This window comes from Salvelinus sp. IW2-2015, linkage group LG33 (assembly GCF_002910315.2).
Source record: "Salvelinus sp. IW2-2015 linkage group LG33, ASM291031v2, whole genome shotgun sequence".
Lineage (NCBI taxonomy): Eukaryota > Metazoa > Chordata > Actinopteri > Salmoniformes > Salmonidae > Salvelinus > Salvelinus sp. IW2-2015.
The window spans coordinates 20170596-20193531 of NC_036872.1; the positions used below are offsets into that span (position 1 = coordinate 20170596).

General features: G+C 46.0%; 1 protein-coding gene across 1 annotated transcript in view; it reads left to right on the forward strand.

Moving 5' to 3' along the window:
* Nucleotides 1-22936, forward strand: part of LOC111958154 (smoothelin) — an 80700-nt gene that overhangs the window by 46929 nt on the left and 10835 nt on the right. Inside the window, 8 exon segments of the mRNA XM_070436976.1 lie at nucleotides 4096-4198; nucleotides 7549-7934; nucleotides 7937-8012; nucleotides 8015-8117; nucleotides 8119-8647; nucleotides 9442-9487; nucleotides 11060-11707; nucleotides 13456-13529. Of these exon segments, the coding sequence (XP_070293077.1) occupies nucleotides 4096-4198; nucleotides 7549-7934; nucleotides 7937-8012; nucleotides 8015-8117; nucleotides 8119-8647; nucleotides 9442-9487; nucleotides 11060-11707; nucleotides 13456-13529 (1965 nt within the window).

The following is a 22936-nucleotide window of genomic DNA, read 5'->3' on the forward strand; positions in this document are numbered from 1 at the left end:
ACAGGAGATAGGCTCCTGCCCTATGAGCTAATTACTATGGGTATTCAGACACGGCCACTGTTCGATGTTTGCAGTAACTTCTTTGTTGTAATATGAGAAGATTAAATTGCGTTTACAGTGCCTTCAGAAAGTATTCGTACCCCTTGACTTATTCCACATGTTGGTTAATTTATTAAACAAAACCCAAAACGTGCAAATGTATTGAAAACCAAATACATAAATATCTAATTTACAAAAGTATTCAGACTCCTGAGTCAATACATGTTAGAATCACCTTTGGCAGCGATTACAGTTGTAAGTCTCTAAGAGCTTTGCACACCTGGATTGTACAATATTTGCACATTATTCTTCAAACTCTGTCAATTTGGTTGTTGATCATTGCTAAACAGCCATATGCAAGTCTTGCCATAGATTTAAGCCAATTTAAGTCAAAACTGTAACTAGGCTACTCAGGAACATTCAATGTCGTCTTTAATCAACTCCAGTGTATATTTGGGCTTCCTCTAGGATTTTGCCTGTGTTTAGCTCTATTCTGTTTATTTTTATCCCCCAAAAAACTCCCTAGTCTTTGCCGATGACGAGCATACCCATAACATGATGCAGACACCACCATACTTGAAAATATGAAGAGTGGTACTCAGTGATGTGTTGGTTTTGCCCCAAACATAACGCGTTGTATTCAGGACATAAAGTTTAAAAAATTGCCACATTTCTTGCAGATTTACTTTAGTGCCTTATTGCAAACAGGATGCATGTTTTGGAATATTTTTTATTCTGTGACAAATGTACAATTTCTCTTCACGTTTAAACTGACATTTCTTTATTGTTTAAACTTTTAAACATAAAAAAAAAAGAATTACGTGAATTCACGATTCAGATGTGGTTTTGCGTACGACTGTTAGGGGGCAGTGCGTTCAATCTACTGCAGTCCTGGCTACCTACCTACCGGTCGTCACTAAATACCACAGCCACAAAGTCATAAAGCCTATTTCTAAAATGTATCTTCCTAAGGTTAGGATTAAAACCACATTTTAACCACACTGCTAACCTTATGCCTAACCTTAAATTAAGACTAAATATATATTTTTTCATAAATTCTTATGTTAGACTGTGGCTGTGGTAACTAATGGAAACCCTACCAGATGGTGCTGACGTTACTACTGTCCCCCACTCACTCAGCCACCATAGTATTAATGTTGTTTTAGGTTCTCTGTTGTGTGAGCCTCCTCCATGTTGTCAGTACGTACTGTACTTCAGGTCACACTTCTTATCAATGTGATGGCTCGTTGCAGTGATATATGACCGCATGTTCATAGACGCATACCAATCTGTTAACGCCATGTATGGTGTTTGAGAGCTCGCGCTTTGTACTTGCACTTACAGAGCCATCATTGTACAATTTCTCCATCGGGGCCGACATGGCATCTTGTAGTCTGGTTCTAGATATACCAATAGGGTATTGAAGCCGACATCCTCTACCATTGACAATGGCTGCATATCAACTGCAATCATTTCTGTAATCAGCGCTGTGATTTCCTCACTCCGTCCCTTATCTCACTGCTGCCAGCAACAGGTTGGGTCGTCCCTTTCAGCACAGCCCGGTCTCATAGACTAGAGGTAACACAGTAAACGTAAATCCGGGAGACTGAAATTAGTATGATATTTCACGTTTGGTATGGTTACCTAAGACAGATGGTTACTTAAAGCAAAAACATATAATGCGAGACGCGAACGTCTAGTAACCAAAAGGTGGTGAGTTTGAATCTCGTCACAGACAACTTTAGCATTTTCGCTTATTAGCAACTTTACCACCACTTTTTAGCTACTTTGCAACTACTTAGCATGTTAGCTAACCCTTCCCCTAACCTTAACCCTTTAACCTAACTCTTAAACTTAACCCTAACCTTAACCCATAGCCTAGCTAATTTTAGCCAGCTAACTAACGTCAGCCACTTAGCTATAATTCGTAAAATATATGTTTTGCAAATTCGTAACATATAGTACGTTTTGTAAATTCATAACAAATTGTAATTCGCAACATACAGTATCATACGAAATGGGTGATGGACATCACAAATTAATACATACCATACAAAATGGAACGTATCACACTGAATAATACAAAATGCTCTGAGACCAGGTTGTTCAGCATTACACCTGAACTGCCACAGCAGCTCAATTCCACCTTGCAAAGTTTGCTTTTCATCACCTTCTCATTTAACTTCTCAAAGTATTGCCATACAGGACTTCACTGCTGTGTCTCACTATGCCATTTTCCCAACTGTTAACAAAGATGACATGCATGGCAAGTAATTTGAATGATTCATATCGCCTCCTATTAAAATTACAGCATTGTTGCATTAGGTATTTGTAAAAAATGATGATCAGGACCTGTTGTGGTAGTTTTGTGATAACTGTGATTTTAATTTTGTATAAAAAATAATAATAATTGGTTAGGGATTTTTTTCTGAACGTTAACGATCACAATGTCGTTTAAACCTTTATACCCCTAGTACAGGGATCCTTCTTTTCACTCTAATTTAGTTTAGTATTGTGGAGCAACTACAATGTTGTTGATCTAGCCTCAGTTTTCTCCTATCACAGCCATTAAACTCTGTAACTGTTTTAAAGTCACTATTGGCCTCATGGTGAAATCCCTGAGCGGTTTCCTCTCTCCCCGACAACTGGGTTAGGAAGGACGCCTGTGTCTTTGTCGTGACTGGGTGTATTGATACACCATTCAAAGTGTAATAACTTCACCATGCTCAAAGGAATATTCAATGTCTGCTTCTTTTTTTGTTTTACCCATCTACCAATAAGTGCCCTTCTTTACGAGGCATTGGAAAACCTCTCTGGTCTTTGTGGTTGAATCTGTTTGAAATTCATTGCTCGACTGAGGGACCTTACAGATAATTGTATGTGTGGGGTACAGGGGTGAGGTAGTCATATATTCTCATGATATCCATTTTTAAAGACCAGTGAACCAGACACAGCTCTGGTTTTACTATTCCTGAATTTATTATACCAAATACCTTTATGGTTAAAAATAAATTACTTACTATGAAGTTATTTATACATTTCTAAATAAGCGTGTATAGAAACTCCATATAACCATACGTTCCTTTTCCACACAATATCACAGATGCACTATAGTGGAAAGGTTTGTGGGGCACTGGAGCTTTCTGGACAAGGGAGAGTGTGTGTGCTTATGCAGGAGGAAAAGTGTGTGTGTGTTTTGGCCTTGGTGTCTGTACAGCTGATCTTCCTGTGGAGTAGCTCAAAGTAAGGCACCAGTGGCAGCATCTACATGTCTCCCTCTCTTCTTCTCTCTCCCTTTGTCTCCACCTCCCTGCATTTCCCATTTCCTCTCCATATGCCAAAACGTTGCACTCTCTACTCTATCGTCTCCCTCCTAGTGTGTCTTTCCTCTAATATTGTAGATTATGAGACCCAGTGTGTTTTACTGGCTGTGCAGATTACTTCTTTCTCTACCTGTACTGAGGACCAGACGTTACTAACACACTAGGCCACGGTGGAGGACTGAGGGGTCAGAGAGGTCAGGCACACTTCAATCATTACTCAACAGAAGGCTATGTCCTGGGCTGTTACAGCTGGGTCACTAACTCCCTTGGTGTAACATTTAGGTTCAAAGCATTATGGGTTGGTTGATTTACCTGGCTGGCTCTTAGGGCGTGTTATGGTGTACTGTGTCTCTCCCGGGGTGAGCAGGGACAGGGTGGAGGCATGGCAGTAGCCATCTTATCTCAGCTGGTAGGCAGGGCCTGGGCCTCATCATGGCCTCTCTCTTTGAGGAGCGCTTGATACGGACATCACACACACTGTTCTGATTGCCCCATACAGACTGAGGACTTTTGTGTACCTGATGGTTTGACTTATTTGCTGATCAGACCACTGAGAGGGATGGGATGGGTTCAGCTCACTGTTGTAGCTGGGCTGACTGACTGTGTTCTGTCTATGTCATACTGCCTGTGAAAAGAACTAAATGCCCTCGTCTCGACTCCGTTGTCTCTGCATTGATGCGATGATGTATTGAAAAGCACCGAGTGTCTCTGATTTACTGTGTTGTTTCTGCAGGACACAGAGAGGGAGAGCTTTGGCGAGCGAGAGAGAATCAAGTCTCAGATCCGGGAGCTACGGAGCCACCAGATGCAGCAGGGCAGTGAGCTGCACAGGACAGGTGAGCAACGGCACTGTTCAAAGAGCTGAGCTTAGAGGTTCAAAGACCATATGAGTGGTTGACTGTTCCTTTTACTTAGCCGGTCACACAGACACACACACACACACACACACACACACAGACACATACAGTTAATTTTATTCCTGCTCTTCTATATATGGCATGCTTATATGATCGTGTTTGCCTTAACTTAAGGGTCAAGTTTGGATAGGCACTTGTACTTAAACACAACATTGATTCAAATATTGCTTGTACCTCCACACTTATGCACCTAGATGCAATTTCCTCTGGCATGCTAGTGAAAATAGCCAGCCAATAGAGTCATGCTGCTGTAGAGGGCGGCAGTGGAGCTGAGGCTGTCTCATTGGTTTACACTGTTTTTAGCTCCTCCATCTTTATTTTCAGGTTAGAGGCACCACAGTCATGGGACTCTGGCTTTGGGTGTGTAGTGATTTTCATTAACCACTGTTAGAAAACCTACATTTAAAACACAGTGAATACTTTACTATAGGTGTACTATCTTTAGCGAAGACCTTACGACTTGTAAACACACACTCCCACTCACAGAAAAAACAAATGCAAAAGTGAATGAGAGAAGACCGGTAAAGGGCTTTGAGAGAGCATGTAGTACAATAGAGAATGTGTTTATAGCCAGACTGATTTGAATGCCTCTAAAGTGAGCAAGTGTTTGTTGAACCAATATACTCTGTCTCTACTGCGTTATTTTTACTCTAAGGCTAAAGCCAAGTATTTTTCTGATCAAGGAACCTACCCCAATGTTGACCTGAACGTGGCCAGTCCCTGGCTGGGTTCTTTGACCGTAATTACCTTGGTTTACCCTTAGCTCACAACACCCCGCTCATCAGCCAGTGTCTGATAGTAGTGGGGTTATGAGACGCAACAGGAACATCACCCGTTCAAAGGGGAACCCACACCCAGTAGTAATACAGCTGCTATTTTAAGCACATACCAGAACAGAACCCTTTCTTGACATGTCCCTCACCATGCAATTTGGTCCAGGGTGAAGGCAGGGCCAGCGGCAGACAGGAGCAGACCTCCACAGAGCAGAGGGATTGTGGGTAGGAGCTGTTTGAAATGGACGCCAATACAGACACAGGAAGTTAGTGGCTGGGAACGGATAGGGTGGGGTGGGCTCATTTTTAACAGAGAGAAGGAGAACGTTGTTTAGAGAAAGGACTAAACTTGGAAGATTATGGGGGTACTGTGGCCCACTGGCTGTCACACACACACACACATGCTACCTCTCTCTCTTTTCACACACACACACACTTAAATATACAGCACAGTCTTGCACACATATATACACTCCATAGTTTGGTGAAAAGCAATCTTGTGCTCAGTTCAGAATTGAATTGAATGCTGCATAAATTTAAATTCTTTAATTTGAATTTAAGTAGTAAACAGGATTATTATAATTTGAATTAAATAAAATAGAATTCAATTACATTCAAATGCCTCTTCTATTCTGTTTGGTGTAGTCTATACAAATATACATCTTGTACCTAAAACATGTTATGTCATTATATACATGCATATAAAATATTAATTAACAATCAATTTTCAGGACTAACTTAAAATGAACGATCAAGGAAAGGAAAGTCTAAGTTATTATATTTCATGAATCACTGAATTCAATTCTATATCCTGTGGGGTGTGGCTTATTTAATTAGAATTTGGTGAATGGGAGTCAATTCTGAATTGAGCACAATCCTGGTAACAAGGCTGTAATTTAGGAAATTACCCGTTTGTGAGTGGCTCAGTGGAAGGGCCTCCCGAGTGGCGCAGCGGTCTAAGGCACTGCATCTCAGTGCCAGAAGCGTCACTACAGACCCTGGTTGGATCCCGGGCTCCAGCACAACCGGCCATGATCGGGAGTCCCATAGGGCGGCGCACAATTGGCCCAGCGTTGTCTGGCTTAGGGGAGTGTTTGGCTGGGGTAGGCCATCATTGTAAAATAAGAATGGGTTCTTAACTGACTTGCATAGTTAAATACAAAAATATATATTTTTAAATGTGATAGTCCCAGGGGAGCCAGACTCCTCAACTTTGAACTCGACACTGAAAAGACCCCTTTTGTTGTTGCTGTTTTTTGTTTTTGTGTGTTTGTTAAGAAGGGGAGAGGGGAGGGAAGTCGGCATTATGCACTATTGTGGTTATTTAAAGCCATCCTCTCATTATCCAAGAGCAGTAGGGGGTTTTCCCAAAAATCCTCACAACAGCACACAATGGACTGGACATGATGTACAAACGGCAACAACTTCAATCACTAGTTTGCAACTCTTTGGCTGCTCCTCCCTTCAACTATAGTTCTCTTTTTAATTGGACTTGACTGAGGCCTTCATTTGATGTCATGTGGTCTATTTATAGGGCCTTGTGTGAGAAAGGGGGCCATTTTAGTTTGTTGTGATGTTTGAAGTGAATGCGTATCATAAGCATGTTTCTTATTCAAACCCCATTATATAACCACTCCCTTAAAGTAATCAGCTAAAGCTTCACCTAACCCCAGCCTTCAGAGAGTGTTGAAAAAGCTGCTGAGGCTGTGGCTGTCTTAGACCAGAATGGGGCTCTCCTTCACAGATTTGGTTTGAAAATGACAGACCTGGATGCTCTGTTTGGATAGGGCATACAAAGGGTACGCAGAGATGTTATCATACAATGATGTGTCTCTTGTAAGGACACTGTGATTTTCCACTCTGTGGCCTATCTTTATGCAGCATGTCTGTGGTTCCTGTACAGCACCCAGAGTTAAAGATGCTGAGCAATGAGCATCACGGGGAGAGCTAGAGACTGGCTCTAGGAGGGGGAAGATGTGGGCACTGCAGTATTTGGAGTGTGGTTTCCTGATGAGAGGAGGAATGAAGCAGGTTGGATTCAGACCGGGGGAGGGGGAAAGTACTTGTCCTATTCTCCATTTCACCCCACTTCCAGTTCCCCTTACACTTCCTGCTGGTTGGTAACCACCTAGTGTTCTAATCTCTTTTACACACACAGACACACAGACATCTGGTCCAGGAATTGAGTCAAGCGTGGAGGAAATGCCTACATCCCCTTGTCTCCTCAGTGACGCTCACATGTCTCTCACACTGTGCTCTTGTGGATTTGGCCTCTGCGGAAACCTTTAATTTTCATCAGCAGTTCCCAAGTTGTCCAGCAACTGCTCACATGATCCTACATTCCATCTTGTTTATGTTAGGTCAGAGAAACTTAAAAAAATGCAAGAACAGAATTGTACACAAGTTGTATTTTCATGGTATGTGTTCCTCGGCACCATACTAGATCTACTCATGGGTATGTTCCACTCACTGTATTGTGGTCTTTGTGTTCTGTAGGCTCCAACTCAGGCATGGTTCTGGTTCTGGACCCCCTGGTGAGGGATGAGGTCCCTCTGCTGACCCGCCCACAGACCCGGGACCCTGTGACATCATCAGAGCCGGACGTGGTCCTATCCCACCGCCAGCGTTCTGACTCGACATCCTCAGAACGCAGCCTGGCCTCCAGGCCCCGTCTGAACTCTGGAGCCTCAGAGAAGAGTCTGGGTCTGGGCTCAGCCTTCCGGACCAGGGTGGACTCTGGAGAATCAGAAAAGAGCCTGGGCTCAGCCTTCAGGACCAGGGTGGACTCTGGAGCATCAGAAAAGAGCCTGGGCTCAGCCTTCAGGACCAGGGTGGACTCTGTAGCATCAGAAAAGAGCCTGGGCTCAGCCTTCCAGGACCAGGGGTGGACTCTGGAGCATCAGAAAAGAGCCTGGGCTCAGCCTTCCGGACCAGGGTGGACTCTGGAGCATCAGAAAAGACCTGGGCTCAGCCTTCCGGACCAGGGTGGACTCTGGAGCATCAGAAAAGAGCCTGGGCTCAGCCTTCCGGACCAGGGTGGACTCTGGAGCATCAAGAAAAGAGCTGGGCTGCAGCCTTCCGGACCAGGGTGGACTCTGGAGCATCAGAAAAGAGCCTGGGCTCAGCCTTCCGGACCAGGGTGGACTCTGGAGCATCAGACAGAAGCCAGTGTTCCGCCCACAGAGGCAGACTGGACTCTGGGGCCTCAGAGTCCCACTTCAGACAGAGACTGGACTCTGGCACGTCAGACTCCAGTATGGGACCGCCAGCCCCCCTGGGCTCTGAGACCTCCGACGGCGCAGGGCTCCTGTCACGGAAACGGCTGGACTCAGGGACGTCTGACCTGAGCGTGGGCGTGTTGCCTGTGGGCCGGAGCCGAGAAGAGCAGCCAGAGGTGACCATGAGTAGCTCCTCCTCCAGCACAGACTCCGAGGCTGAAAGCACCAACCACCATCCAGACCAGCCCCATCAGGACAGCACCACTACCAACCATTATCAGCCTGATGAGGCCGTCCTATTCAGGAAAGCCCCAGACTCCCACAGTGGCCTGATCAATGGCAGTGCCAAGGAAAGAGGAGACATCCAGGAACAGAAGGTACAGTCTTGTTGAATCTACCTGGGTAATGCTTGCTGACATGATCTGCTGTGTCTCTAGGTAGAACAGTAGAATATATAGGTTATCATACCACTAGAGGGGGATGTTGAGCTATGATGGCATGTCTCCCTCTCTCCCTCCCTCTCTTTTGCAGCACCAGTTCTCAGCAGCATCTTTGTAAGTCAAGAGCTATAAACATATAACATTTCTCTGTACGTGTTTAAAAGCTCTGTTTGACTATGGTTACTTGGCTACACAAATAAACTCAGCACCTCAGAGCTGGCCCAAATCCTTTCTTGTGCTCAGCTGGTTCTGGTTCCCCTCAGATCTCGGTTTTCCTCACCTGCTGTCAGAGGAAGAGCCGCTGGGGCTGGCCAGCAACAGCCAAAACACACAGGCAGGAGATGGCTGCTGAAGCATTCTGAGTCTCTATTGTTTGCTCAATGGCCTCATCAGAGACTTGGGTCACCATGACGCCAGGTTGTTGCCCTTATGGGGAGTGTTTAACCAACGCAGGCTCCAGGCTCTTTTATAGAACTCTGCAATATGGTATGCTTATCTTCCATGTGTTTACATTGCGCTGTGGAGGCTCAGGCACATCTTGGCCCCATGGCCCCTCAGCCAAAAAAAGAACAGCCCCAAACGTGCCTCCCTTGCGCCAAACTGTTACATAATGTTGACGATCCTCCCTGCCATCCCATGGATCTGCACTATTGCCCTGTGTTGCTTATTGCTACGTTCTAATTGAATCTTCTCTTCTCTCTCTCTCGCCCCCCCCCCCCCCCCCCTTTCAGGTCAGATATACTTTACTCACTCCTCTCAGAAAATCAAATGATGCAGGTGAGCATGTTTGCAGATACAAACCTTATCTATGTGTGTGTGTACACTACCGTTCAAAAGTTTGGGGTCACTTAGAAATGTCCTTGTTTTTGAAAGAAAAGCACATTTTTGCCTCACAATAGTACCCGCAAAACACCAGTCTCAATGTCAACAGTGAAGAGGAGACTCTGGAATGCTGGCCTTCTAGGCAGAGTTGCAAAGAAAAAGCTATATCTCAGACTGGCCAATAAAAAGAAAAGATTGAGATGGGCAAAAGACCACAGACACTGGACAGAGGAAGCCTGTAATCGAACCTCCAAATGCTGATGCTCCAGATACTCAACTAGTCTAAAGATGGCCAGTTTTATTGCTTCTTTAATCAGAACCACAGTTTTCAGCTGTGCTAACATAATTGCAAAAGGGTTTTCTAATGATCAATTAGCCTTTTAAAATGATAAACTTGGATTAGCTAACACAAAGTGCCATTGGAACACAGGAGTGATGGTTGCTGATAATGGGCCTCTGTATGCCTATGTAGATATTTCATTAAAAAATCTGCCGTATTCAGCTACAATAGTCATTTACAACATTAACAATGTCTACACTGTATTTCTGATCAATTTGATGTTATTTTAATGGACAAAAATGTGCTTTTCTTTCAAAAACAAGAACATTTCTAAGTGACCCCAAACTTTTGAACGGTAGTGTACATGTAATCGCCTGACATTAAGTGGGAGCCAGGGTGGATTTGTGGCTCATTACTGGTGCTCTACTGTGAAACTCCACCAGCAGTGTTGATAACAGACATCTCACCAGAGGATCAATGAACTGAGCCCCTTAGCACTGCTGAGTTATAGCTGTTCCTCTAATATCATCAAGACGACTTACCGAACTCCGAACTCCTATCAGTTTAATGGCTTCCATCCAGAGGAACATTGTAGGGCCAGCATGACCGTATAGGGCCAGTCATACAGGGGAAGGGGTGAGGGCGCACCGCTAGAGGACTGAATGGCAAGCTATAAGAAGGCCCTTTATATTCTCTCTGTGGCCCCAGACTCCTGAAAGCTTGTTATTCTCAAAAACACTAAATCGTGATTATTAAGAGGGAGGGAAATGCTTTTCTAAATGAGTGTGGAGCCTTTCCCTATATGTGAGGAAATCATACCATCGCTCTGCTGTACAGAAAGGAGCATGAATCCAGAAACACTCAGGCAACCTAGAAATGGAGCAAATCTGTCAGCTAATGGCCTAAGCTGACGCACTGAAGATGAGGGAGAATGAGGGCGGGCGAGAGGGATTGAAGAAAAGGAGGGGGGCTGGAAAAAGGGAGGGGGGAGAGCGAGAGAAGGGAAATCAAGTCAAGGGATTTGCAGAGTGCTTTAGCATGAGACAGTCAGTAAGAGTGCTGCTTTGAGTTTGAGGACTTTTAGGCATATTGCCCTGCTGAAGACTTTGAAATGTTTCCAGTCTTTGTGTGTCAGCTGTACCAGGGGAGCTGGGTAATTAACTACTGAGTTTGTATTACTTGACTGTGTCTGTTCTTTGCTACTGTGTGTAAATAATTTCCACTCATGCTTTCTGTCTGTTTTGCAGTTCCTGAGAAGAAAGAGCCAGTTGTCTTGGCCTCTTTCGGCCGGGCTAACTCTGTGCGGGACCGTATGCGTAAGTTCACGGAGCCCAGTCCCAGTGTCCCGGTCCTGAAGAGGGGCTCTCAGTCTCTGAGGAACGCGACAGCCCCCAGTGCCCGGGTCCTAGGCAGAGCCACCCAGCTGAGTGAGGGGCCAGCAGCAGGGCCAGCCAAGCAGACAGCAGTGACCACAGTAGTATCCATCACCACCCCTACAGACAGGCCCGGGAGAACCCATGTAGGCTCTACATCCTACTCTTCATCCGCCTCCTCCTCAAAGAACCATGTCCAATGCCAGGGCACAGTTCATCCAGGGGGCGTGGCCACCAAACCTCTGCAAAGCGCTGCTCAATCCTTGAACGCTGTAGGCGGGGCAAAGCAGGCGGCTGAAAAGCTGCGGCACGCCTCGGGCGGCTCAAAGGAAGACAAGACCCCAGGGAGAGCATCTGCACAGCGGGACAGCAAGGGAGCGGCAGACCCCGACATGAAGACCTTCCTAACTATCGAGATCAAAGATGGGCGCACCACCACCACCACCACCACCACCACCTCTTCATCCTCTAGAGGCAACCTGGCCCCACGCATCACCACCAACCCCATAGGACAGAGAGCAGGTAAGAGCACTACCTAACACTCCTCTCTCCCAAACATCACTCACTACCGTCTGGGCACATTAGAGACATGATGTGCTGGGTGGTTTACTGTGGCATTTCTTTGAGCTGTGTACTTGGTGATGGATATGCTAGATAAGACTTCTGGTTCCAGATTCTTTATCTTTACAGACCACAGATTTTGATGGATATGGATATGTGTTAAATTCAAAAACAGAAGTTGATATTTGAAATGATATTAACCCCCTTGAATTTCCCCCTGAATCTTAGAATAGATCAACAAACATTACCAGTGGAACATAGAGGGACATTTTCCATCCCTCCAGCCCAGTGTACTGCAGCAGATCAGATGCACTGTGCCTGTGTGTGGACTGGAGGCAGACAGTGTAGATATGTATCCTGCTCTGTCCCAGCTCCACCTCTACATGCTAATATCAGCCTTCAGACCCCACTGGAATCCCTGTTGCCATGGGAGACCAGAGACACCACAGGGGCAGGGAGCAGTCAGCAGCAGGGCTGAACCCCAGGCTGAGGACAGGCCAGGGTCAGGGAGCGTGTGTGGGAGCAGGGGTCTGCTGTGGATATGGAGCAGCATTGTGTCTGTGATGGACAGGCACACTGTGTGGAGGTGGAGGGGGGTGGGAGAGTGGTATGGGAATAGGGACACACAACAATGGGCAGTTATAGAGTGTAGCTAGCTACCGTATGTTCGACATTACAATACGCTGTGGTCTCTCTGTGGCATCCTGCAGAGTTGGCGATGTCCACAACAGACTATGGTCTGTGTACCACTGTAAATGCCATTCAAACACTCACACTGTACCGTTGTATCCAGGAAAACGTTGTAGTAGAAAAAGTAAAAGTAGAAAAACAGGCATTAAAACTGCATACTTGATTGTGTCTGTCTACTGTATGTGTTTCTACATGTGTATGTTAGTGTCTTGGTGCATCTCAGAAGCAGCCTGCTGTGGAGATCTGTCCAAAAAGCCAGTCTTGTTCTCAAGCACTTTCCAGCCACCAGGACCTCCAACCCAAACAGTTTACATAAGACCCTGCCTGTACAGGACTACTACAGCCTCTGATTACCCCTCCCCTCCTCCCAGACCCTCCGACAGCTCCACTTGGCATCTTCAAGAGGCCGGCATTGTTGCTTTTAAGCCTAATTTGCTCTAATGGCTTTGGGGTCCTTTTTTGGAAGCTCCCTGACTGACTGAAGATAGGCTAGGATAATGACTAGTTCTCCCAGCAGCTCTGAACAACAGTCCTGGCTGAGTGTGCAGTACAGAACACTGGAACGGATCAAACAGGCACTTCTGTTTTATAGCTGCGATTAAACTGACAGATGCTGTCTTATGATGGCCTCCAGCTTACTGTGTGGGTGGGGTGTTAGTGCACTGGTCACATGAAAATATGTGTATCCATACAGAGAGGGATAGAACATGAGTGTTTATATTAGCGGCGGCTTTGTCCATAGTGTGACTCACTGGTTAGATATGAGACCTCCCATCACCATGGCAACTCATGTCAGTGAGTGATGGCCCCCTCAACACACTCAGGGACATGGGAACATCATCATGTCCAATATACCAAAAGAAAGGCTTAGGGGCCTTAAGTCTGTTGTAAATATTTATGGATACACACTGGTGGTGTGCTGTGACATTGTTTTTAAATGACAGTGTTTTTATAGAGCTTTTGACATTTCAGCTCCATGTAAGTCTCTTCCTGTATGTCTCGCTCTCTCTCCCTGGCAGAGTTGACTCTGGGCCTAAGAGCGACCCCCTTCAAGATGTCCTCCTCCAGCCTTACCTCCGGATCATCTTTCAAGGTAACTGTAACACTCCACTCCTCCTGACCTGGCAGATAGACCAGGTGTGATGACCATAACATAACCTGTCAAACAAGAGTTCTGCATGTCATGCCTATAGCAGCTATCAATGTWGGACTGTAAGTTGAACAGTCATGGTTTACCACTTGCCTTGAAGTTTCAATTGCAGCTTAATTTTATTGAATTGAACACCAACCCAAAGGCCCCTAAAAGCAAGTGCCTCAGATGCCGATAGAGAGATTTTATAAAAGTGTACACTCCCTTTCACTCAATCACCACAGAGCTTTTTCCTTAATGGAAGGAGGGGAGAGTAGGCACCCTGAGGACACACTCACCCTCGCTGAGAGGTCAGGGAGAGAGGCTCCCAAGGGCGCAGCAGTCTAAGGCACTGCATCTCAGTGCTAGAGTTGTCACTGCCGTGATTGGGAGTTCCATAGGGTGTCGTATGGGTTTGGCCGGGATAGGCCGTCATTGTAAATAAGAATTTGTTCTTAACTGACTTGCCTAGTTAAATAAAAAAATGAACAAGGGGTCACATCTGTCCTTGTATGATAAACATACAGCGAGAGGGAGGGAGGGATGTGCACTGGGCACTCTTCATTCTCTTTCTGTCTCATCCCTAGCCACTCAACTAGACAAGGACACAGATTCTTCATCTTTTCTCATACTGTAAAAAAAAAACCTGAGCCCCTTTACCATCAACCAGGGTTCAGGCACTGTGATTGGTGGAGAGTCATCAGTTTCGTTGATGATTGGTGCTGATGTCTCCAGTCAGATGGGTTAGTTGAGGTGGTAAGTAGAGGGAATAGACCACCCAGGCCCTGCAGTGCCCTGACCTCTCAGTGAGGGTGAGACTCTGTCATCAGTCTGCCTACTTTCCCTTCCTTCCATGAAGGAAAAAGCTCTGTGGCGATTGAATGAAAGGCAGTGAATGGAGGGTAAGGGAGAAGTGTAGTCAAGTTTACTCACTCATTAATCGTCCTGTATTCCACCCCCCATGAAGGGCGGGGCAGTAATCTGATTAGGGGATCAGGGCACTGACTGGTTTATCAGGGCCGTGCTGGGAGGACGCTGGCTGGCTTGGGGGGGGGGGGTTAAAGGTTTTGCACAGAAACTGTCTCCATCAGTTAACCCTGTAGTCACACACATAGACACAGATAGACACAGATTGGTGGCTCTTACACACAGACGGACTGAGCCAGATGACCGAGGAAGAGGCAAGACGGCATACATTCATTCTGCAGAAGATGAGGTGTATACTTGACTGATCTAAGTGTCATCAGGAGTCAGGACAAGTAGGTAACTACGGTGGAGAGTGAATAGAGTATAATATGTCTGATGTTTTACGATTTCATTTAAACTTTTCCAAATATCAGTAGTGAGTTTTGGTGCCTCTTGTTTGTCATGGATAGAACCACTGCATACCGGTACATCCACTTTTGATTGTTTACAGGTATTTTAAACCATGTGCTGAGGTTTAGAATGTGTACTGCTGTAATCCACACTGTTTGTGAATAAGATCACAAGGCCAGTGTTCATTTTTGTGTAGACACACTGGGGACTCTTTTCTTTCAGCCCAAGTCACCAGCATGGTGTATCCAGTTACCGTTACTTAAGCCCTAAATTGTTATTATGCTACTAATGCGATTGTAATACAGCGCTGTCAGGGTAGGGGTTAAGCCTTTGAACTTGACACATGCAGCAAAGTGTAACACGCTGTACTTTCTGCTTGCATTGGCATGTTTCATTAGCATATTAGCGTGTAGGTAATGCAGACGCAAACGTGGCTGAACAAGCAAGCAGAAAGAACACTGGTACTGACTTTCGCATGAGGTTTCATGTCTTCCATGATTACTGTGAGGATGGGAGAGCCACCGGTGGGCCTCCACTCTTTCCCTGGGTTCTGAAAGTGAGCAGGGTCCCTGAGTTATCCTTACAGCCCCCTGGGAGCTGCCGTCAGGCTTATTCTGGTTATTAGGCAATCGTGGAAATTGCTCTACTAATGCGATTGTGGGAGATGCTGGCAGTCGCTGTTTTCACTCTGGGTTAGCATCAAGCAGGGCAGAGTTGGGCTCTGCCCAGGGCCCAGACCCCACCACCTGTCCACACAATCTCTCAGGCCCATGGAAGTTCAAGGGTGCTTTACAACGACGTTACCAGGATGATGGATTGGCTTCCAGTGCCACCATCAACAGGAATTGACAGTGATCCTCATTCACAGTCCTCTTTCCTCTATAGGATTGTAGGGTTGTCTGATGTATACACTCTGATGGAACAGTCCTATTATGGATGTCCTGCAATCAGAGATTTGTGACGAGGGTTGTTTTGGATTAGTTGGTCTTTATTGGTGTTTGGTAAATGAGCCTACAGACTATGTGATCTGTGTGGGTGGTCCTCTGCGCGTCTCTGGTGGTCTGTCTTCAAACCTTATTACCATTTTCACCCCTATACACAACCAGTTACTTAATGACAGCTTACTTTAGGTCAGATAAGCTTTGAGACTGGGATAATGCAGATAGGGTAGCATTGAGTCTTACAATGGGCAGAGTAATAAAAACGCATAAACTCTGAAGAAAGCGAGCAAGAAGCATGTGAGGGAGAGGTAAATTAGTGATGGTAAGTAGAAGGACATTAAAAAGAGGAAGCATTAAGGATAGAAATGGAGGGTAAGTAAGATCGACAGATGGGTAAGTAGGGGAGACAGTGAGAGAGAGAACAGAATATTGAAAGAGAAAGTACAGAAAGGCAAAGGTGAAACAGAGACTGAGGCTAAGTGAAAGTGAAAAAGAGGGAGTGTTGTAAAGAGTTGCTGCCACCCACACGTCCAGGCTGTCTGCTGCCACCATGCCCTCGGTTATAAATAATGCCATCTCTCTGTCTCTGTGGCGATGACAGACAGGCAGTAAGTAGCTTTCCCGCGAGCATGGAGATCACAGCAGAGCCTTGGGTCACTCTGGCAACACTGTACTGGGTTATTTGGCCATGGTCCCACAGTGAATGATTAACTGTCAGTCCTGCCCCATCAGTCAAATAGTCCACTAATCTCCCTATTGACAGCACAGCCTGAACATACTCTCTGAAGATAGGTTACCCCCAACCAGCACACATGTGCCCCATTTGTATGAACTTTGTAGAGGAAAGGAGGGGGGGGGGGGGGGGTAGGTACTCTGCCTATTTTGGAGATGATCCTGATCTGTGGAGCCATGAAAGTCAGAAGCAGTGTGTTACTGTTTTATCCCTGGAGTTTTATGGCCATGTGATTTAAAGCTGTGCTCTAAGAGCATTTATCCCATTCTGCTGTTCTTCCCATGGAGGGGGCCAGGGTGAAGTCCCAGCCAACCTTGATTGGTGCGTTCTGGATAAAGCTGCTGACTTTTAGACACTCGTAAATAACTGGAGCGGGGTCAAAATGGCCAAAGACATTTTCTCGTCTCTGAGACACACGGAATTATTGTCCATCTGATTCACACAGGCGTGCCTTTTGGCATAAATACAGACACTTGCTATATTAAACATATACAGAACATCCAGAGATATAGAGAACATCCACACATGAACATTGACACACACAACACAAGCTCGCTCTGTCCTGTCTCCGACTCTTTCTCGCTCTCCCTCTCCAACACACATGCTCAAATATGCACAAACAAAACTTTTATTTTTTATTTTTAACAAGCATGCACACACACACAAACCTTGTCACAGTGTTCAGATGCCACTCTGTGTGTGCCAGACTAGGGGGATGTCCCTGACGGAGACCCACTTCTCCTGGCATGCCTTGCCACAGTTTCTCTGTCCGGCTCCCTGTTCCTGGAGGCTGCTCTACTCTCCTTTTAAATCCCAGGACAACAACACTCTCCAGGGTCATGCAGTGAATAAACCACCATGTTAAATGAATAAAACAGCTTTCTTTAAATGTTTATGATTGAGTTACGATTCCTTGTTTTCAGTGAACAGAGTTTAATTGAGTAGCTATTTGAATTATATCTCATTCAGTTGTAGCTTTATTACTTAGTCAAGCACCATTTAGGCGTGTGTACCAGGGGTAAAGAACAGCTTTTCATGCAGAGGGCATAGTTGTGTTGCGCTAACATTGTTCACCTGATATACTGTAGTTTGAGCTATTAAAATGATTTGATTCATGCACACCTACAGTACTGTAATATTGTGGAATTGGTATAAGCATTCGATACACGTACACAAACACATACTGGACTCACACGTTCTCATGAAGACACAGACTTTTCAGCTCTCTCAAAGCATTCAACGTGACAGACAAAGCACTTGAAGCATGCACAAGTAACAGCAGCTGGTCCGATCACTGTGATATTCTATCAGCAAGTTCCAAAGCAAGCACACTGCAGAAAGCAGCTGGCCTTTTGCAAGAGCCTTCCGTACAGCCACTGTCAGCCAGAACCAGGTTCCGGTTTTCTATAGCCCAACGCATTCACCACCCTCGGTCTCTCTCTCATGGCTCTGTGTGCTTCTTTGGTTCTACTTACCCTTGGTGGCCTGTCCTATGACCTGACCCATGCAGCTCAACTGACTCATGATGTCAAGCCTGAGAGGCTAGCTGAGCCCTCCCAGTCGGCCATGCCCAGAGCCCCATCCAAAGCCCCAGTCGCCTGCCAATCAAGGTGTAAAGGACAAAGGCTCTAAATAAAAGTTGAGGGAGGGAGCGTTTCTGAATTGGTGCCACCAGTATTCCTCCTCTGGCCCCCACTAGTCCCACAGGCCCTGACTGGCTCAGTGGAATAATAGATGGGCCCAGTGATAAATAGACGCGTCTATGGCACCTGAGGGGGGAAAAAGGGGGTGGGGGCCTCTGCTGCCTTAGAAACTGTATTCCGTGCATGCTCATTGGCTGTCTGGGACCAGGTCCCTGAAGAGTGGAGATTGGTGAGGGGTATAAAGAACGAGAGTTGTTTTGGAGGGTTTTTATAAACAGGCTGACTGAGAGAAAGCCTACTTTCCTCTTCTCCCAGGGGATACATACTCAAAATCTCAACACCCAGCGCAGTAACAGTATCAGACCTTCAGTGTGACTGGTGATATTGAGAGCATTTACACACCATGCCTGGTGTGAACGTAGACTTTCTGTCGGCCTCAGAGGCTCTCTGGTGGGCAGCCCAGACAGCCTATTTGCGCAGTCTGATCTGGAGGAGGTGATCGGGGACCTGCTAGCCCAAGAGCAGGCTGAGGAGGAGGGTGAGGGGGGCGGCCACAGGAGGCTGCGGAACGCGTGGCTCCTCTCTCCACAGCTCTGCAGGAGGAGAACCTGAGGCTGCGTATCCAGCAGGAGAGGCTGGCCCGCCAGGTGGAAGCTCTGTGTCAGGCCATGGGGCTGCCTGAACCCCCAACTTACACAGCCTTTGTCGCGGAGCCCACACCGAATGACCTCCAACTTCCACCCAGCACACCCCTCATCCCTAAAATGCCTGATGGGCTAGACTGGGAACCTGAGGCTTGTCCCTGTCCCCCACCTTTGCCACACGTCGCTCTTCCTCCACCTCCTGTCTGATAGGACTAGGAGGCATCTCACGCAGCAACAGCATGGTACGCCTCTCTCTCTCTGGCTGTATGGACCCCCTCCAGCCATCATATTTATTGGCATCATTTCCAGCCTTTTACTCTTTACTGACGCTCTCTTCCCTCTTTGACGCCTAGGTTTTTTCCTCTGATCTGAAGTCTTGAATGACACATTTTCCCATGTCTTACTGGTACTAATGAACATCTGATCAGTCTAGGTTCGTTTATGGTTTTGTTGGCTGTACTAGTGCTCTGCTTGACAGCTTAAGTCTGCAGATTAGAGCACATTGTAACCAGCCATTAACACTGACGTCTCAGTGTTGGTTATCATGGGGGTATCATTGTGTTGGAGGTGTATTTACCTGAAACTAACAAGCTTTATCTGCATGCTTTTCTGTCGTCCCTGCTTCTTTCCTCTTGTCTTTTTCCACCATCCATCATGAGGACAATTCCAACAGGTTATTTTATCATCCCACATCATCCACAATGCATGACCTTTTTTCTCACTCTTTCGTGCCAGCTCCTCTCTCGTTGTCTCAGTGTGACACCTGCGTTTGTCACTGATGTGCTTTTATCCCATTGGGTGGATGATGGGGTTTGTGCATGTGGCAGAGTACCTGGCAGAGTATTTGTTTGTGCATGTGTTCCTGTTTGTGTCTGTGTTCTGTCAGGGGAAATGTGTCAAGGGACACACTTCCTGTGCTGGGAGGAAGTATCCTGTTTGCTGTCATTTAATCTTCTGAGTAACAGCCTGGTCATGATGATAGCCTCTGGTCTACTGCCGAAACACTGGGCTCCCTAAGTTTCTTTGGCACTCTCCTCAAAAAGAAGTCCCAAACATTGTTGGACTTGGACTACACTTCAATCTATTAGAAACTCCTCACCTCTACTCGTCATTACGGGATATGTGGCTCAGAGTTCACACTTCACAGTGCTCCTGGTCAGATGCTGAACAAAACCCCTCTGATGGTTCACAGCCAGGGTGTGCTCTCTGATTTACATCTCAGTTGTGGAACACCAATGTCACACCATCAGGCCCCCTCTGGTCCAGACCCTTTGTGATTAGGGCACTAGTAGATTGGGCCTGACGTGCTCCTCAATCTTCTAGAGGCAGTCAGAGTGATCTTGAACCCTGTAGCCTGCTGTAGTCCAGGTCAAGAAGGTCAGCTCTGCTCTGTTTTGACTGGGGTAAAGGGAAAGCCAGCCAAGGAGCTGCGAACTTAGAGGCTCTCTTTCTGCCCTCTGTTACTTACAGTTGAAGTCTTAAGTTCACACACTTAGGTTAGAGTCATTAAAACTCGTTTTTCAACCACTTCGCAAATTTCTTGTTAACAAACTATAGTTTTGGCAAGTCGGTTAGGACATCTACTTTGCGCATGACACAAGTAATTTTTCCAACAATTGTTTACAGACAGATTATTTCTCTTATAATTCACTATCACAATTCCAGTGGGTCAGAAGTTTACATATACTAAGTTGACTGTGCCTTTAAACAGCTTGGAAAATTCCACAAAATGATGTCATGGCTTTAGAAGCTTCTGATAGGCTAATTGACATCATATGAGTGAATTGGAGGTGTACCTGTGGATGTATTTCAAGGCCTACCTTCAAAATCAGTGCCTCTGCTTGACATCATGGGAAATCAGCCAAGACCTCCACAAGTCTGGTTCATCCTTGGGAGCAATTTCCAAACGCCTGAAGGTACCACGTTCATCTGTACAAACAATAGTACGCAAGGATAAACACCATGGGACCACGCAGCCGTCATACCGCTCAGGAAGGAGACGCGTTCTGTCTCCTAGAGATGAACGTACTTTGGTGCGAAATGTGCAAATCAATCCCAGAACAACAGCAAAGGACCTTGTGAAGATGCTGGAGGAAACTGGTACAAAAGTATCTATATCCACTGTAAAACGAGTCCTATATCGACATAACTTGAAAGGCCGTTCAGCAAGGAAGAAGCCACTGCTCCAAATCCGACATAAAAAAACAGACTACGGTTTGCAACTGCACATGGGGACAAAGATTGTACTTTTTGGAGAAATGTCCTCTGGTCTGATGAAACAAAAATAGAACTGTATGACCATCCTTATGTTTGGAGGAAAAAGGGGGAGGTTTGCAAGCCGAAGAACATCATCCCAACCGTGAAGCACGGGGGTGGCAGCATCATGTTGTGGGGGTGCTTTGCTGCAGGAGGAACTGGTGCACTTCACAAAATAGATTGCATCATGAGGAGGAAAATGATGTGGATATATTGAAGCAACATCTCAAGACATCAGTCAGGAAGTTAAAGCTTGGTCGCAAATGGGTCTTCCAAATGGACAATGACCCCAAGCATACTTCCAAAGTTGTGGCAAAATGGCTTAAGAACAGCAAAGTCAAGGTATTGGAGTGGCCATCACAAAGCCCTGACCTCTAGCACATAAATGTGTGGGCAGAACTGAAAAGGCGTGTGCGAGCAAGGAGGCCTACAAACCTGACTCAGTCAGGAGGAATGGGCCAAATTCACCCAACTTATTATGGGAAGCTTGTGGAAGGCTAACTGAAACGGTTGACCCAAGTTAAACAATTTATAGGCAATGCTACCAAATACTAATTTAGTGTGTAAACTTCTGACCCACTGGGAATGTGATGAAAGAAATAAAAGCTGAAATAAATCATTCTCTCTACTATTATTCTGACATTTCACATTCTTAAAATAAAGTGGTGATCCTAACTGACCTAAAACAGGGAATTTTTACTAGGAATAAATGTCAGGAATTGTGAAAAACTGAGTTTAAATGTATTTGGCTAAGGTGTATGTAAACTCCTGACTTCAACTGTACCTTCTAATGGTCATAAACACAGCTAACACTGATAGGCTCTGAAACCTCCCGACCTCTCTGCTGTTTTGGTCACGAGTGACGGTGTCTGTGTTGAGGACATTTTAAGGGATATTGAAGGGTATTTATTCTGTATTACCTCTAGTTATTCAGCTGGACTGGGTTCCTAGGCCCAGTAATGCTGCCAGTCCAGCTGGTCCTGTCCATCAGACTTTCCAGGCCCAGGGAAGCTGTTCTCTTTGAGTTCAGCCATGTCACAGATGGATGAGTTGGGTGCATGGAGGCTGACCTTACCCGACCCCTACTCTCCACAACAAGGTACTATATAGGTACACTTCTGTCTCACCAGCTTACATAACCTAGTTCTGTAGGTCTATACAGACACTCTCAATGGCATAATGTTAGACACACCAGACACCCTTAGCATATGTCCACTCTCATGCTCATTAAAGAAAACTGAATACCCATCTTTTTTCCCAGCGTTTAATTATTCATCATATATGCAGTTCTGTTTCCCCAGTGCTTACATAACCTAGTCCTATGGGTCTACAGACACTTTTACACACTGGCATAGTGTTAGGCACATCAGCCACTCTGAATATGAGGTCCATTCTCATGTTGGGACACCTAGAGAGAAAAATAAAATATTTCTCCCTAGGTCACTATAACTGTTACCCTACTCACCGATGAATTCTATAACCATTTAAAGTGAATCTGTCCTCTCCCTTAACCCCACCATGGCGACACTCTCTTCCACTCTCTTCCAGTGAGGCCTTGTTTGTTTGGCAGGGCCATGTCCAATAACATTCCACTGCGGTCAAGTGGCTCTCACTCTGACCTGTCCCATGGGTCAGACCCCTGAGTCTCAGTCCAGACCTCCAGAACCAGAGGCCACCCTGGATCACACTGGGTGGGCACCCTCTCCTTGGCTAGACTCTCTGAGAAGAGCGAGGGGGTGGAGGGGGTGAGCTGATGGGGACAGTGTATTGCCAGCAGTCTGGGGCTAAATCTGGACCTGGACTCTGTTACAACAAAAGCAGCAGTCTAGAGGCAGAT